At 31.2% G+C, this 19,517-nt stretch overlaps 2 protein-coding genes across 2 annotated transcripts in view; both read left to right on the top strand.

Moving 5' to 3' along the window:
* Positions 1-19,517, top strand: part of LOC131843702 (polypyrimidine tract-binding protein 1) — a 455,306-nt gene that overhangs the window by 21,112 nt on the left and 414,677 nt on the right. The window lies entirely within an intron of this gene.
* On the top strand, positions 8,648-9,741 carry LOC131843616 (putative nuclease HARBI1). The gene is made up of 4 exons (XM_059192289.1): positions 8,648-8,818; positions 8,956-9,152; positions 9,356-9,488; positions 9,598-9,741. Exons 1-4 carry the CDS (start codon positions 8,648-8,650, stop codon positions 9,739-9,741), a joined length of 645 nt encoding a protein of 214 aa, XP_059048272.1.

The raw sequence follows: 19,517 nt of genomic DNA, 5'->3' as shown, positions 1-19,517 counted from the left end.
GAAGTTGCTTTGAAATATTGTACAAGTTATGTATGTTGTAATTAGGTCGAAACAGAAATATTTTTAACCGTCATATTTAATTTGGCATAGCAATGAGGACGAATATTACATATGTTAAAAAATCACTGGATTAATATTATATTATAAAAAATGTTATAACTATAATTTTATTGATATTTCATTAAAAAAATAAAAACTCTGTTACATGTTCAATACAACAGTCCTGCGATGTCCATATTTTATTCCCAACTATAGCTATTACGGCGGCTGTATCTATCATATAAACATGTTATACATTAAGTTGAACATTATGACCTGTATCAAATGAGTCCCTCAATCGCCTCGCCGGAAATAACGTCACTAAATCGTTCACAAAAATAGTTCCCCCTGTTCTGTCTGCATTGTAAACGAGTACGGGCCTCTTAAGCTCACATTGGTATTATAGAGGGCTCTTTGCCCATAAATCGAGGTGCACATTAGACTGTCGCCGGACTAACGCGTTTTAAGACGTGCGCACTAAAGTTACTGGTAAGTTTTAATGTAAAGTGGGTTTGTATGTAGGGTTTCGAAGCTATTCATTTGATCTATGTCGTAAATTTGAGGACTATTCCTTCGTATGATAAATATCCTATTCTCCAGACAAGCAATAGTCGCTTCTATTTATATTAACAATAAGTATCACATGACTTATTTTCGTAGATATCGTTTTTGATCATCCATTGATACAATGTGTATATTACCTGTTAATACATTAATATTATACATTATGTAATAGTTTTTGAGCAAAGAATTAAAAAAGGATAAATAGGGAGCCTATTTATCTCTGACCTACTTGTCTTTTATTCATTAAATCTTTTGACATTCAAAGACTATTATTATTATTGGATCAAAGCTATCTTTACAAATTCCTTTTATAGAATGAATTCCGTTGTGGTGAAGGCATAAAAGAATCTTGTTTGATATATGAATCATCTACTCTTTAGCCACTGCTTCAGGTTTATGAGATAATCTTTGATCTCGACAGCGGATTTCATTACCGCTTATCAAGACCTCATTACTACATTTCAAATAACAATTCTATTTACAAGCTGAACCATAAATAATTCGTTCTAACATATTATTTTGGCGTGTTTTAGTATGACAAATGCAAATGATAGTGTCTTAACTCACAGATTGTTTACATAGGATCGGCGGTTAGAAGGAGGTTAGCTCTATAATTAGCGAGCTCTTAAACATAATCCCTTCGTACTTGATGTAATAAGATCAATATTAGCTGCGGAAAGGTGGATTAACTAGTTGTTAACTACTTACGCATGCATCAAAGATTCCTGTAGAAAGTCTTAGCCTCTAATTGGTATTAAAACGGCTCCTTAATAAGGTGTAAATGTAATGCGGTTGAAGTTATAATTGGGCGAATAAGTTGCGATCAGGGGTTCGCGGCGCCCGGCCCGCGTCGTGCTGCGAGTTTGACGTAAATTAGTTAGCAACTACTAAACTGATACTTCGACGGCTCACGTCTAGTTAGTAGGTACTTAGCGGTGTACGGTTCACTGGATGAATCGTTAATTTGCTATATGTTTGGCATCATCATATTAGGAGACTGACGTCACGACTAATTCTAACTGAACCATGCATGTCTGTCATTACAAAGGGGAGTCTAATGCAGTATGTGAATCATGAAGCGTGTCGGTTAACGTCCGAAAATTGCTGGATCCACGTGACGCAGCGTGGCTGCGACCTTCGTTTAATTTCTGAAGACTTCATTATATCTCTATCTAAATATAGAATGTTTTTAATTTCATAAGGTTCGTAGCGTAAGAGAATTTGTGAAGGTGATATTTGCGAACTCGTCACGTCATAAGTTCATGGTTAAACTACTGATGCGATGACAGGGTTGCCACTATGATGCCACGTTCATTGTTTATGATACACAAAACAAAAGGAAAAAAAATAATATATTGTATTAAGCTATTATATTAGAAACAGAATATCAGTGGCCTCGATCAATTTTCTTCACAAAAAAGTGATACATTTGCGAATTGATACTTACTGTCTGAATACTGAATTGTATCCAACACGAAATCAATGAATGTAGCGTCCTAAAATTAGAATTAATTTTGCTCAAGGAATCAAATATCATTCAATGATAACTAGTGCCAGCCGCAAGCATATAGTTAAAAAAATTGGGTGCGTTCCAACAATCGATTACATTTACACCATCGTTAACAGGAAGTGATCGTATATCTTCATCGGGTAGCACTATTTAAAGCCTCGAGAATTTATATATTATTTTTAACAATTAAGTAACAGAAAACTAAATATTCTAATTAATTAAAGGCATAAAGTACCCTTTCATATGTGTGACATATTTTAATCTATTTGATCTCGACTCTATCTACTTTTATCAAGTGCAAATATTTAGTTTCTTGACGTTATCTAAGTTCGCATTCTCACCACACGATCTTTGCAATATCTTTTAAGTTATCTATCTTTTGAGTGACAGCTGTCAACGTGTCAATAGGTAGATACTTGACAATATTATCATTTGATAATACTACAACTTTGTATAGCGCCTATCAATTACGTCAATAAGGCGTTGAAACTTAAATTCATCAACATTTTGTTTTCTTCAATTAGCACTAAAGTTGAAACGTAAGGATTGGACTCTACGATTACATTTTGTCTTAAAAATCCTTCTGTCTTGGAATAATACCGGAAAATGAGCAGCGAAACGCCTCGGGGATTGGAATACTTGTTGGCGTTCCGGAGCGGCAACAAATTCAAACTGATGCTTAGAGCCACTGGGTCAATAAAATGTTTGGAGAGAAAATAAAAAGTCTCCGAAGGCCGGACACAGACTGTTAATTAAAAATCTTGAACTCCTATGTATAGCATTTTCGATTTCAAGATTGAACTTGTTCGTTGTGTATTGGCTGTAGAATAAACAATGGTTGTTAACCTTGTTAATGAACGTTTTCATGATCTCAGTACAGACGAGGCCGTGGGACCGATACGATTCATTGCTTCATACAAATGCGTTTTATAAATCGTACTTTAAGAATAATTTACGGAACAGAAAAAAAATGCTACGCGTAATAATTTATGAGTCATAAACAAAACGACTATTAAAAAGACCTGCTGACAGACTACTTTATGTGTCTATTGTTTTGTGGTATAATACTAATATATTTGGTTAACTATTTGTTTTTGTTTTTTGTTAAGTAAGAAATAGTTTCCGTGTGAATAAATGCCGTGTGACTGTTCTATTGCTAAAACGATGATATCACTTCGCGTGCTCGTACGACATCATCACTGGGGCCATGGTTAATAGGTTACATGTACGTGAAGGTAATCGGGTTTTAATAGCGTTTATTTCGCGCAGCGTCGTTCGATTCTGATGATTTTATTTTATTATAATCCCAATTATTATGACAAATTATTCAATCTCGACACTATTTATGGAATGTAATATTTTAAACGCTTTTGTCTCGATAGTTGATATGAAGTTTTGTATTACTGACTAATGTTACTTTTAAAAGTAAATTCAGAATCGTGGAATATAGAAAGGTCACATTTTTTATAACACTAATAAAACTTATCAATTCAATCATCAGTTCTTAGTCATACGGTGACAAGGTGTCAGATATTGATGGATTGAGTTCCCTATGTAATCGTCATCCTATTTCCGCGATGCACGCTCAACTTTTGTAGGGAATTTGTTGTGGAATGTTTCAGGAAAATTCTCGAAACAGCGGACCGACGCCGACGTCCGCTCCCACTGGGAACTAAGACGTTAAATCCTGGTTACGAGCATCTATTGAGCCTTTGCTCACTTTGTTAATGGATACAAATTGTCGAATAAATTCGTACAAGTAGTAAACACCAGAATCGTAACAAAAAGCCGCAAGAACGTTACCCTTGTCGCCGATATCTCTACAATAGTACGCTTGGAACGGAAAAATGTGAATCGGAAAAGATATTAGGGACACATTTTGTATCGGAGATAACATAATCGATACATCGATGTGTTGCAGAAATTATTAGAAATAAATCATATTGTAAATTGTATCCTCACGCACTATTTACTGATATATGCAAGAGTGGAGAGTACGTGAGGTATAGGTATATTATGGATATGGTCTAGATATTTAATTTAATTATGTTTAATAAAAAGTCGAGAAGAATCTCTACTATGCAAAAAGACGTTTACACATCTATATAGAAACGACTACCACGAACCTAATCTCTGATATCAGAGTTATGCTTTACTACTCTTGAGGACTTATTTATTATCTATATTTATATAGAACAAGTAATAATATGTTGATTTGGATTTTATTCTTCGATATTAAGTATATTCTTATTAAATTTCTATTAATTATATCATTATAGAATAAAAATATGATTTTTAAAGGTTCTCAAAAATACTAATGAATTGGAATTTCGTAGTGTACAAACTGGTGTTTTCATGACCATTTAGATTTTTCTTGTCTGAAATTATTATTTTTTTATATAATTTCGGAATTGAAATTTCCATAATTTTAATATTACACACACATGTTACTAAGCTTTACTATTTGTCAATAAAAAAAATCTGCAGCGATAACTAAAACTAAGCGCTCATTTACGCAACGAATTTATATGACATCATCGTCGAGTCTATTTTATACTGTAATGGCGTAATCGTATACTTGAGATGTAACGCGAATACTTAAGGTTGATTATGTCGCAAAACACAAATAATAATACTTACTGGTACTTACGGAACCGAAACGCCCATCTCTATATATTTAAAATTATAATCGTTAGAAAAAGCCGATTTGGCTTTCGAATAGTCTCATAAGAAGTTGAATAAATAAAATAACTAGTGCCTCTGTATATCTATATTTATTGATTTTCATTCAACTTTAGAACCAACAGGTCTACTCTCTAGAGTATTGTAATTAGAAAACAATCTAATCTCAATATCCATTTTCATCGATTCCATTTTTGTACTCTTCGAACGTAATCAAGACTAAATCGAATAAATATGATAACAATGGTAGATAATTGTTTCACCGACTACGTAATATGCAATACGTTGTATAATTCAAAATTATTCGAATTTATCGAAATTAGTTTCCAATTTAAACTACCAGAAGGTTCCCAATTCGCCGATATTTTTTGTAATAGCACGCTGTATCTATTTTAATAAATATGGTAATCGGTTTTATTGTCACTGTTGAAAGTAGTACGTGTTTTTAAGGAATAATATTAAATAAGGAATTTATTAATATAAAACATTATGTAATTGAATTTCTTGATATTGATACTTTAATTTGCCGAGTAAAGTAAAAACGACTTGTAAACAGTAATATGAGTATGTTCAATCGTGAGAAAACAGACAATCACATTCTTTATTGCTTTAAAGAAATCAAGCCATAAATTTATCAAGAGCAAGATTCTTATTGGAGGGGAGATAGAGAAGATAATTTGTAGCATTGAACGGTTAACTTCCGTCTCGATTCTCGAATCGAGGGTCGAACTCCGGAATCCAATAGGATAATCGATAAAACTGAATTGGCAAATTGCTTCGAGAAAGTCAAGGATGACTTGTTACATTACTATATTTACTAGTATTTTTCATTAAACTGCAAATGCACTAGGTTAACTAAACATTAGACTTGAAATCTAGTATATTAAAACTGTTATAATGGAAATATTTACTACAAGCATTTTAATTTCTTATTTTAATTATTGAATTGTGAGATGTTATTTTTTTTAAATAGATATGTCTAAAATTCATTAATCTTAAACAATTAAAATTTCAGAACACAGGGACACCGATCCTCCATTTCCTAAATTCGTCTCTAAAAGGGTCATAACTTTAGAAGATTATATTTCAGGATCGTCCTCATTGTTAGATATTCAAACTTCAATTGACTAAATGGCTCAAGATGCCTCATTAAGGGGTGAAACAAGTCGCAACAACGAACTTATCTTTTCAAGTTTGTTATATAGTAGGAAATATAGGTACTCTTATTAATTAAAATTAATTATTATAATGGACTGACTGCATGGCGCGGTTTTGCTTTCATGGTTAAGATACTTAACTCTATCCATTGAATTGTTTAACTATAGTAGTGATAACATCCATCCATCTTTACAAAATTCACAATAAAATGTTAGTACAATAGCGAATAGGATGTAATTTTACTATGTTCTCTTTGGGAAGTATATTTTTTTCAAAACCTTATATATACATGGAAACAAATAGAAAATCTTATATACCTCCTAACATAAATATATGTAGCATATATTTATGTTAGGAGGTATATAAGATTTTGACAAAAATATACTTCCCAAAGAGAACATAGTAAAAATACACATATTATTCTTAAGTAGAGGCATTATACAAGACATTTGAAACTGCTGCACTATACTCTTCATTATCTTGTTTTAGGTATATTTTTCTTTTGCAGTTGCTAAAAAAACAAATTTTACTTGAATTGACTGTAAACACTGTAAAATATTGTTCGTAGTTGTGATGAAATGAAAGCAGTGACACCCTAGGGATGTTTTCTATTCCGGTATGGATCAGTCAGGCTTCGTGGAGTATTCTATGCAGTTTGCAATGCGACAAGCATTGTTTGTATTGATTCACTATCTGAACACGTGACATTAGCAGAAAATTGTATTTATTACTCGTAATATACATACATATTAAAGAGATGAGGCCGTTTCATTTGCAATATATTTATGTTTCAGTTATTGTATTTACCAACACATTGAGAGCGTTTAAAGCTGAGCCTATTAATCTGTTAATTTTTAAAAGAGAATTACACAAATCTTGTTACAATTGTACGGGAAGTATCTTAATAATTTTTATTTTCCATTGCGATAAGATCATTGACACGTACCTACTTGAGGACTACATATATGATAAGTACTTACTATTATCAGTAATACAATATATTATCCATCTCAAAAGATGTTATCAAGTATCCTATTGTGTAAATACTGTTGACACTGTTTCAGTAAAAGGAGCATAATTTCTAACAAATTACAGCAATATATATCAACTCCGGCTACCTATTAAAATTAAAAATGCGTAATTTTCACAAAAACGCCAGACAAAAGAGTATTTATTTAATTCTTTCGTTGAGCTCTTAATTATATTAAAAACCGCAGTAATGGCGGTAACTGAAAAGAGGTCAAGTGTTAGGCTTAAAATATTTATGCAGAAAGTTAATCTGCTTACTAATTCAATTAGGCTGGAAGAAAAATCAATTGCTAAACGTTGGGAAAACCTATTAATACTGTTGTTAATTGTAAGCTTTAATCGAGTTCCTAAAATGCATTAATAAATTACTAAAATGTATTTTTTTTAATCATGTTTGAACATTATGAATTTTGGCTATCAATATATTTTACAATCAGTAAGTAGTTTTTACCCAAACGTAATTTTTTATCCTATTCTATCAATATGTCTTGGTTACGTGGCCGAAGTCGTGCTACAGCATATACTCGTAGTATTATTATAAAGGTTACAACAATTCAAAAAGTTCACTAGTAATATATACTTCTAGCTAATAATAAATGTTACGTTATACCGCAAATTCAAGCATACGACCAGACGACCAAACAAATATATATATGACCCGCTTAATGGCATTGGGAAATTAAATAATAGAATGGGCTAGTAACGATGTAATTGCAACAAATGAACACGACCCTAGACATGTTACAAAAGATCTCTATACAAAGAATCGTGTAAAAAGTTAAGAAAACATTCGTATTGTACAAGGCTTACACGTAAAAGCTACAAAAAGGGTCTGCAAAGTTGCAAGCTCTAATGATGACTAATGAGCCGTGTGTCGGCGATACCTCGTTTATTACTTCATTAACTTGATTTTAAATTGTTTACGTGTAGGGAACATGTTTTACGATTATTTAGATGGACTGTAAGTAATTTATTGCTATCTTTTATACGGCCAATGTGAAGGTTTTGACTTATTTTATCAAAGGGAATTTCATACATTATCATGGCTATAAAAGTGATAAATTTTTATTAGGTAATGTGACTTCAAATATAATACAAATCACTTTTATTTATAATTAGAACAGCAAACAAGTTGATTGCTCGCACGACGGTAAATGGTAACTGTCGCCTAAATACAAAAACAGCACTATGTACATAATTCCCGATATAGATAATTCTGATGGACTAAGATGTCATACCTCTTACCTAAACAGTAGGTCTACCACGAAGTGCAATTCCGAAATTTCGGATCGATATTTCGTGTGATTCGTACCATGAAAAACGTTCATTCCGAAATCGTGCCCGAAAACGGAGAATATCGTTTCGATCGTCCCAAATCGTACCATGAAGTATCCGTTCGTACGTTATTATGACGTTTTGACAGCACGTTTATCGTGATTTAAAGTGCGAAGTAGACGAAACCTAAATAGTTAACTTTTTACTTTCGTAAGTATGGATTTTACGTATATAAGTGCTGTAATATATAAAAAAGTGATTAATTAATAATTCAGTTAATGTGTTACAGTGAATAATGTGATAAAAGTTAAACTAATTAGTGTTTTTAAATATTATTGTGTTCAATATAACCTACAACTTAGCATTACTTTATTTTGATTTAGTTTCATTATGCCAAGATTGGCTGGAATTTTAGAAGCCCTCAATGAAGAAGAAATTGAAAGACGCAGGTTTAAAAGAAAAATGCGTACTAGGTACCTCCAAAGATCCATTCCCGACTTCGAGTTTGTATCTAAATACAGACTCAGTCGGGAAGTCTTCGAGAATCTTTGTCAGTATGTGGTACGATTATTACCCCTCCCTAAAAATAGTTGAGCAATCGATCCAATAACCAAAGTAAGATCTTATGTACATTTTGTAGATGAAAAAATTTAGTATTTACCTATTATTTAGTATTCCCATATCTATTTTTTTTTCAGATTCTCACTGCATTAAATTTTTATGCCAGTGGTAGCTTCCAGGGTGCAGTCGGACAAAATTTAGACACCACTATGGCTCAGCAGTCTGTCTCAAACTGCATCAGGGATGTAACAGATGCCCTAAATACACCCTATATACTAAGGAAATATATAAGATTTCCTCAGTCCAGGGAAGACAGGAACATATTGAAGAGAATGTAAGTTTATGTATATTAAATATGATTAAGATTTAACTTTATAGAATTTTATGCTCTTTGTCGATTTATAATACATATACTATTAATTTAGTTCAGTCAACTATTTGTAGTTGTAAATTTATAAATGATATTGTTGTTAATTTCAGGAATCAGCATAAGTTAATTGATGTTTAAATAATCAGTAGTTTATATTTCTTTTTCAGTTTTGCTACACAGTATGGTATCCCTGGTGTTATAGGATGTATCGACAGTACCCATGTAGCTATAATTCGGCCAACAGTCAATGAAGAGAGATTTTTCAATAGAAAACATTACCACTCTTTAAATGTTCAAGTTGTAAGTACAGTATTTTATGTAAAATTTGCATAGTGTATAAATAATTCTCAAGTTATTAATATTTGTCACTATCTGCAAATATCTTTATAATGTTTGTCCTATTTTTTAGATTGCTGACAGTAATTTAAAAATTATGAATATTGACGCCTCTTATGGTGGTGCCACTCATGATGCATTCATTTGGGAGCATAACGAGATCAAAGATCATTTGGAGAGTCTTCAAGGAGAAACAACTTATTTGCTGGGTAAATAAATCGTAATTGTTAACTTTGTAGTTGTACTACATATAAAATTGGTGAACAAACAAGAATACAATGTTTTGTCATTTCTTTTCATTATTAGGATGTCATAAAAGATGATTATAGATTGTATTTCAGTATTTTTTATGTTAAATATTATTAGCTGATATTATATTGAATAGTCTATAAGCTATCAAGTGCATTTATCAAATTCCAAGTCTCACAGTTAAGTATGTTTTCTTTTCTTTCAGGTATATAAAGATTAGAAGAGAGCCATACATTCTATTTATGGTATGGGTTCGAGATAGTCATTATATCAAGGCTTTAAAGAATCAAATATCCTCACCATTGCCTCACAGTACATTTATGAAATATTATGTATACAAGGAAAAACTTAGATAGTTTCAAGAAACTTAAAGACTGTACAAGTAGAAACTTATGCAATAAAAATATACTAATTTTACCTAAATGCTGTTAAAATTGATATTAAACAAATGCTATGTAAAAAAACCTATTATAGGATAGATGAATTCATAGATGACAGCAATATAATAAGTTTATTTGAATAAATGATTTTCTATTCTATTCTATTAGAAGTTAAGGCATTACTTATTTACAAAATTAAAAACTTTTTACAATAAAATATTTTTATTTTATAATCACATATATGTAGGTATATATATATATAGATAAAAGCAAAATCAAAATTGTATATTAAACATTTTTTAAAATAACACTAATTATAAATGATTAAACATTCATTCAGAAAAATGTTGTATAAGTATATGCAAACTAAGTAGTGTAGTTCAAGGCGCATTAAATTAATGACCAGTAAAAAACTGTAGTTTAGTACTTTGTGTCTTTGTTAATACTTATATAAAGCTAAGTAACATTTTTATACTCATTATTTAACAAATCAACAAACTAACATAATTCAACAAATCAACAATGATATATATAAAGCTAAGTAACTTTTTTATACTCATTATTTAACAAATCAACAAACTAACAGAATTCAACAAATCAACAATGATATATCTAAAGCTAACTAACTTTTTTATACTCATTATTTAACAAATCAACAAACTAACGTAATTCAACAAATCAACAATGATATATCTAAAGCTAAGTAACTTTTTTTATACTCATTATTTAACAAATCAACAAACTAACACAAATCTACATTAATCATGTCAAATTTAAAAAAAAAACAAAATTTCATCTATTCAGTCGTCTTAATTCTATTTGTAGACCATCCAATCGATCCCTTATTAATACATTTAATTCCTGGAGTGATTGGCGAATCAGCCCTGACTCTACCACCCGTCGATCCTCCGCTGCGATTCACCGCTCCTCCATTTCGAACAAACGCCTGCGTACACTGCGAGGTCCAATGGCGTCTGCTCGACGGCGTCGTCGCTCTGGACGTGTAGTAGCCGTTGAAGTTCTAAAAAGTTTTTTTTAAAATAATTATTATCATTATTGTTTTCGGTATGCATGATTGGTACTAATACCAGACTTGATGTCTAGGAATATACTAGTGATTAGGACTATAAGCCCCCATTACTAATAATCTTAATATTTACAGAAATATTTTCATATAACAATAATTTATTATGATATAAATTTTTTAATCAATAATAAGGTATAAGTAAGTGTTATTTATTAGTACTGTCTTATCTTTACTTCTTAGTTAACATTGAAAAACTGTGTATATATAAAAAGGTACCAACTCTGTCTCAACTCATATTTCTGCTATGAAGCAGCTGTTCTTGCATAGCTGTATTTCAGTTTGAAAGGTGGGAAAAGGCTATTTAGGTACCTTATATACAGAAATAAAAGGAATGGTAATGCATGAGGAATACTATGGAAGTCACCATGTATTTTGATGACATCCATTATGTTATATATGTCTAGAGATAACAGTTAGCACTATTTTAGTAATGGTTTTACAACATACCTCTGGAAATGCAGGAACATGTGCATCCGACTGAGGTTCTCCAAAGCCCTCTCCCATAATACCCAATATTCTGCACTGTATTGGGTTTAAAGGATCAGCAGATGATGGCCCTACCCCAGTGGCTGTGGCAGACCTTCGAGCAGCAGTAGCAGCTTTTTTAGTTAGATATTTTTTGTCAGCCCATACCTAAAATTTATAAAATTTATAAAGTATCAGTATTGGAAAATTTTATTTAATAACAAAATTATTTAACATTTTAAATGCATATCACGTACTAAAATATCAAGAAAAGTGCTTACCTTCTGCCACTGCTTTACAGTTAATACATTTGTTAGCGCTTGTCATAAATAGAAACTAATAAATAAAATCAAAGTTATTACATGTTCATTTTCATTGATGTTTAACGAACAAATTTAGCAATAAAAAATTATTTAAAAACACTTGTGATGATAATTCTTAAGTTTATATATAAAAATATAAAAACAAAAATTCAAATGTAAATAGAGGTTTGACGTTTTCTTATGACATAAAATACTACTAATTTTAGAAGTTTATAATTTCAATACATTTAAATATAAACGACTGTACATTTTATTTTATCCGGAGTATACCACTTTATTTTTTTCCTAATTTAAGAGTGTATAATAAAAGACTTCTCATCTTTCATTCGTTCACGATCATAGTCTATGGTACCCGTCCGAAATATCTTATTCCGAAGAAACTTCATGGTTCCTTTAAACTAGTATTTCGGTCGTCTTTCGTTTCGTTACGCGATAATCGGCAGTAACTTTCGTGGTAGACCTACAGGTATACTGCTATTCAGCCGCAACAGCTTATAATGCTACTAGCTACTTGGCGGCTGAAATAGGTGAGACTGAGGCACGCGATTAGCCTAGATATTTTTCATATGTGAAGATTTTATAAGTAATGATTCTGCGTGACATTTGTCCAACTGTTAAAAACACCTCAAATATTATGACGTGTGGTCTCTATTAATAAATATCTCCAGTTTTTAAATATAAGTGGTTTATTGCTACAACTCATCCTCTAACTGGCAGTTGTCACACATTTATTTAAATCATACTGTTGGAATGTTGTTCCACTTTTTAATGTCATCGGCACTAAGTCATAAATTTAGGATACGGTTTCATTTATATACTACTTGTAATTACGATTCTTATTTTAAATTCGATTACTTTTTGAAATTTCTTATATCCATAAAAAAATCTATTTTCTTTACTATTATATACTATATGTAATACAATAATAATATATGTTATTCTCTATGTATACGCTATATCTTAAATACATACTTATTTACAATCAATAAACTCTATTTTATACTGGCATTTCATTAGGTTTGATGCAATACGTTTCTATTTTCATAACATCGTCATTCGTTAACATAATGTACTTATGTTAACTATAGAAATATTTCTCACATTCCTGTTGGTAAATTCTTATTTAATACTAGCTGATATTCGCGAGTTCGTACGCGTGGAATTTGTTTTTTCTATAAATTGAAAGGAAGCCTAAGTATATATAAGCCATATACCTAGCATTATCTGCGAGTCTCGTCATAATCGGTGCAGCCGTTTCAGAGAATAGCAAGATTTGTTCTCTGAAATAGACATTTTTTTTAAATTATTCTTGATGTAAGAGTGACCATATGTACTTTCGTATGCATTTACTGAAAAACAGTTAATTTGAAATTACTAACAGAGACTTCCATTTTATAGCTTTGTATAAATTTATATGACAAATTAACATATATTTTCCTAATAGCATGTTGTTATGAACTTTGTAACCAATACCTCCCTAGGTCTGATGCAATCATGTGGTAGGGATACATAGCCCATAACGTATTCAAATGTAATATAATAAACTTATTTATTCTATGTCTTCGATTACTAATTTCAAGACATAAAGTTATTAGATATATTTGCAAACGTATGATGCAATGTTTTATGAGAAACTTATGGTTTTGTAACAGAAGTTGCATGAGTAGGACAGGAGACTCTCAAGTCTTATAGTATTATGCACTTTAGTTTATCCCGTATAGTTGATTATTTATTTTCAAACGATTTTTATTTCCATAAATATATAATAATTACGGATCTAAAACTTTAACAGCCCGTTTTTATACCATTTAGGTTTTATCATTATTAGGTTTAAGTACACGAATCGTATTTAATTAGGATAAAATTGCATTCTTCCAAAATTTTGTATGCTTCGTTTGTCTCGACATGAAGATAGATTTGCCTATGTATGTATCTAATTATGTACATTAATTTACAACATTTCCGGACGAAATTTTTACTAAATTTCTATTATATACTTCACAAAGTAGACAAGCTATTCTGCATACTTCAGCATTCTGCTAACACTGGCCACCTTAAGATGTTTATGTACATACAGACATGTATCTAAGGCTTGGAGATTTCTGGCATGATTCCATGAGTAAGCAGCGATCGGTGAACCAGCCAGGCGCCAGCCTGCATGAACGTGAAGTATTGTTATTGCATAAGCTCTTGCACAATTGCATAATAATATATTGTCTATACTTGATTTCCAAACAAATGCAGATAGTGGTTATATTATCAAAGTAAACGAAGGCGGGATCTCCTGACATTATTTAATTATACTTGAAAGTATACTCCACTTCAGGTTTAAGAACAATGCAATAAAGAATGAAGTTATTGCAATAAAAAAGATTTTTTTTATAAATACATATGTTTCCTAATAGGATAAGACGGGATTTGTAAAATCAGCCGTTTATGAGGGGCAGGTGTATTATGTATAGCGCGGGCAAAGACACGAGCCAAAACTAGCAAGTAATATATTCAACCCACGCTTTAGGTAGCATGGCAAAGAGTCAAAAGTACAAATGCTTGTGAGAGTGAACAATCTATTCTTCCATTTAAACATAATTACTCTCTACCTCGTTTGTTAATAAAACAAAGTGCTTCCAATTCGTTTTATTTAATTATCTTCTATTTGCTACAATTTCTACAATATAACACGAACAATTGTCCTATGTGAGCATGTACACGGTACTTGTACGATTTTGGTGGCATTTATATGTAATGAAAGTATATATGTTTACTTATACGTGAATCAAACACATGAGATTTCTCTCTTGTAAATGAGGGGATATCTGCTATTTCAGACTAGAATATTTTATAGCAAATCCTGAAATTGAATTACAGTCTAAACTGCCCAACTTAAACTTAATTTTTTTTATAAATAATTTTCTGTTATTTATGTCTAGGATAGAGTGTGATTATAGATTAATATCTAATTATTAGATAAATATAAATAATTAATAATCACAAACGTGTTTTGTTTTTAGTCGTAGTTTCAAACAATAACTCCGAAAAATACAATCCACATCTTCGCGATTTCAATTTAAGATAGTCAGAAACTAGGCCCTGAAATTACGTGTTTTGTTTCTGTTATACTTAGAATGATATTTATGGATAGCGCCAAACAAAGCACACATGTATATTTCTATACTTTTTCGAACGACAGATACAAACGACTTGAATTTAGTATAGGAACTTATTAAATATAATGCATGTATGTATGTATATTGACGCCATAGTGCTCTAGGTTTTTGAGACATCGTTTTATTTTTGATGACATATGGATTTGTGAGTGTAATTATTTATAATAGTGTGGGACTTATTGTGAATATTATTTCTGTATTTAAAAATATATACACATGTAATAATTATCTTTTAACAATAGTAGTATTATTTAGTGCCCATAGTAAAGCTGCATAATTTGATATACAGGGCTACTGTGTACAATTCTACCTTATTATTATTTTTACTATTGTATTTTATCCATTACACTTATGGCGTATAATACGATGAAATTGTCTATAAGAATAAAACTTATGGATTCGAACGACATTGACGCCGGGAGAAACTTTAATCTCTATTAAATTCCTCAACGTCCGACCTTTTTTTATTCAGCTGGAAGCTATCGGCTTTCGTTCTTGCAGCTATGGGCCTTTTTCTATTATATTGTAATTGATATACAATGTGTTTATAACGTCCATTATTTTCTATTTCTAGTGGTAATACATCGCATACTCGTATATTGTCCGTAATATAGACTTCTCTTCTTGTTTTCTATATAAACTGTGTTTTATTTTGGTCGTCTATGACTGAGTCTTTGTTGTGATATATCTTTAGTAATGATGTCTTTTGATATGCGTATAAGTAAAAATACTACAATCGGGTCAAGTTATTATTCTAAATTCATTATATTTTAATGGCACACGAAAGCGATAACAATGATTGGATTCTGGGGAGCAGAAACCATAAAATTGAAATCAATTTCACCGTAATGGTTATGAGTCGTATAAAATACGTATATAAGAATACATACACCAAATCAAAATTTTAAATGTAGTTATTACTGTTTTTTACGAGTATATCAGTTAAAAAAACTATACTGTGAATTACAACGATTATGTATTGAAGTTTCCCACTAAGTAAATACATATATGCCTATGTATATTAGTCTATTTTTCTAAGTTTTATGGTACACCAATAGAGTGGTTGCGGTATAGGTTATGTTTCATTTCTTGAATTCATACTAAAGAGCATACTCTTTAGTATGAATACAAGAAATGAAACAATCGATTGAGATTAGCATGTTTTTATAAATTATGGATACAGTATTCGGGCGGCCAGTCGTTAATGTTGTATAAATATGTTATTTTAAAGTCAATTCAACAACATATATGTTGTTTAAAATGTAGGTAATGCAGATATTAGATTTTTTTTAGATCCCTATTTATATATAATTATAACATTGTTTATCGTAAATACACGATAAACAATGTTATAATTAGGACTGGAATCGATTTCAATGCTTATCAAAAAAAGTTTAATAAATTCTGTAGGATCAATTTAAGACTTCTTATGACAGTGTAAGATTTCAATACACCGAACATATTTATCGTCCGCCTTGCCATATGATCACGATTTGGGATTTGTAAAAATACACTTACTGTTCGTTGTATTTTCGACCTCATCCTATTGATATAGGAGTGGAAATATCTCGATGTTACTTTGGGAATTCACGCTTATTTCTACGACTTCACCTTACTCGGATATTCATCCCTATCTACAACACGAAAAGGTGCTTTATCTTTTGTCAGAACATAATATATTCAGTTCACAAAATGAATTGCGAGTGTTAGTAACTCCGAGTGAGCCTGCGAACATATTCGCAGGGATCTGTTGCGTCGTTCTTTCCCTTTATTGGTTACACGCTTGGGCGATATCGGATTCTATTCTTAATTGCGTTTAGGTTCTATTTCATTTGTCAGAGCGGCAGGGATTTACTAAGGTGCGGTCTCTAATGGTTTTATATATTGCTTATTTGTTGGTCGTGGCTGGATATTGACTAACTTTGTTTGGTTAGTACACTAACAAGTCATACGTGTTGAGTGACTTCAGGTGTACGTAACTTGACTTTATGGTGCATTGATAGTTTACGAGTTCTGAAGTATTCTTCGATCTAAATATATAATATTTATTATTAATTAGCATACATAATGATTACTATTTCTACTAATTTAATAAATTGCGTTCCCCTACATTGCTTGTAATGAAGTTAAATGGATATGTACTAACTATTGGTTATTCTTATAAAATTTGTAGTAATGCTTGACGGCTTTGGTGTTCTTGCGGGTTTTAATTCCTTGCACTGTACAAACGTGCACTGTACCATACGTCTGTTCATAAGTATGATTGTGTGTATTGGTCTGAGTTTTTTTCTATTTATATTATGTCTGTATTTAAAAAAAATATATCTAACCATACCTATCTAGTACTTATGTACGTAGCTTAGGAGAAGATTGGCGCTAATTTGTCCAGAGATATTTTGTTATTAATAACATGGTAAATAGTTACTTTACTTAACTTCACTTTTGCACGTAAACGCCTAAGTATAGTTATCTTTTTCGGAAACCGATCGTCTAATATATCTTGTATTAATTTTTATTTTGTAGTACTCTCTCGAAACCAAAACTTTTCATGTCACAATAAGCTTTGCCGAAAACGAACACTTTTTGCAGGTCATCTTTTTCGTCATTATGAATATAGCACCGCGTTGAATACTTAAAATTTTTTCAACACAAAATACTTTGAAAGTGCCTTAGGTGTTAAAGTTCATTTTAGGTTAGAGTTTATTAAATATCTTCTGGATTTAAATTTTATTGTAATTTGCTATTTATCCCGAGTCGATAAGGTTTCATTTGCAGTGTGGTATTTATTGTCGGAATTCTGGTTGCAATGTGAGATAGAAGGCACCTCGCCTCGGTCGGTGTCGTGCAATTAACGTTTTTCAGGACGGCTGCTCCAGGGCATTGGGACGTCACTGCTCTCCACGTGGATAAAATAGCTGCAACCTCTGGAGCTCAAAAGGCGTCTTTAAGCGTAGATTTTTCTGCGGTTTGCATGCTTTTAGCTGTTGAGTTTGAAACTCGGCTATCATTAGGTATTTTACCGATTTCAGAAACAAAATATTCGCAAAATTTTCAGGTATGTATTTTCTTGTAAGTTGTAATTTCTTTAAGTTAAAAGACGAGTTTTTGCTTTTCATACCTATTAGTGTTACAGTAAGCATTTTACAATATTTTTGACTTTGTTACAAATTTATAATATGAATAAATACTCTTTTTTAATATAGTACTGGACTTAAAAAGGCCAACCATGCAAAATAAAAATTATTTAAATGAATGAAACATAAATGATCAACAAACGAAGATTTAGTTATTTGGGTCGTTCTTCTTTTTAACCTACAAAAAGGTGTCTTCATCAGTAAAAAAAAATATAATCGAAAATTATCCGTATTATTTTATTATTAATGTTTCAATATGTACTGTACTAAAAATGTAACGGCTATACACGTTCACAATAAATAAACATTTATATTTTTATAATAAAAAATAAGTTACAGAGTCGTCAATCCGCGTGACAGAGGTGTATTTCATACAAATCATAGTTGTCTCCCGCTACCTGAGCCTGTGTTTAATTCATAATGGTAGGAAAAAATATAAAGACAGTAGCAAATATAAAAGTATTTTTTAATTCTATAAGATATAGTTCATTTTGTTGTACTGACTAAAATTTTTTGACCTTTTTAATAAAAAAATAAAAAAATTACTTTCACTACAGACTGTTTTAATAGGTATATTCGGTCACATGTTTTTTAATTCGAGCGACGCGTATACGCGGATCGCTTTTGTTGTCGTCGATTGGATATTTAGTCCTTCCTATCCCTAGCTGAGATAAGCTCTCTAGGACTTAGAGATTGCGCGTAAGTCGCCCGGAATCTGTGTATGGAGGTGCGTGTGTTTATTCGGCGGCAACTTCGTCACGTAAGTATTGGACAATAATATATCAATTACAGTTACTTCTTATTATTTAACTTTTGCGTAATAAGAAACACTTTTATGCCAACCTGTTACATTTGTATTTTGTGGTAACGTTTAAATATTAACAATTTTGTAAGTAAGATTTACCCCTCCGTCACGCTACTACTTCGTCACAATAAAATTGTGACGGAGTGGTAAAGTACGTGACGGATGGGTAAAAAATACTTCAATACTTTGCAAGCTATCTGAGTTAAACTATTTGATACAAAAAATTAAAAGATATTGTGACGGAGGTGTACAATTATTCGCCCAATCCTGCTTTAAGGCCTCGAAAATCTTACAAAAATTTGTAAACTTCGCGGCCAACAACTTTTTCAGATAGAATAGACATTCAGCTATCATAAAACATACAAGATTTGACTAGAAAGCGT

Source organism: Achroia grisella, unplaced genomic scaffold (assembly GCF_030625045.1).
Source record: "Achroia grisella isolate CSIRO2021 unplaced genomic scaffold, CSIRO_AGI_Agris_v1 utg327, whole genome shotgun sequence".
NCBI classification, from domain to species: Eukaryota; Metazoa; Arthropoda; class Insecta; order Lepidoptera; family Pyralidae; genus Achroia; species Achroia grisella.
Note: the sequence above shows the minus strand (reverse complement) of the source record. Positions and strands in the feature narration are given on the sequence as shown.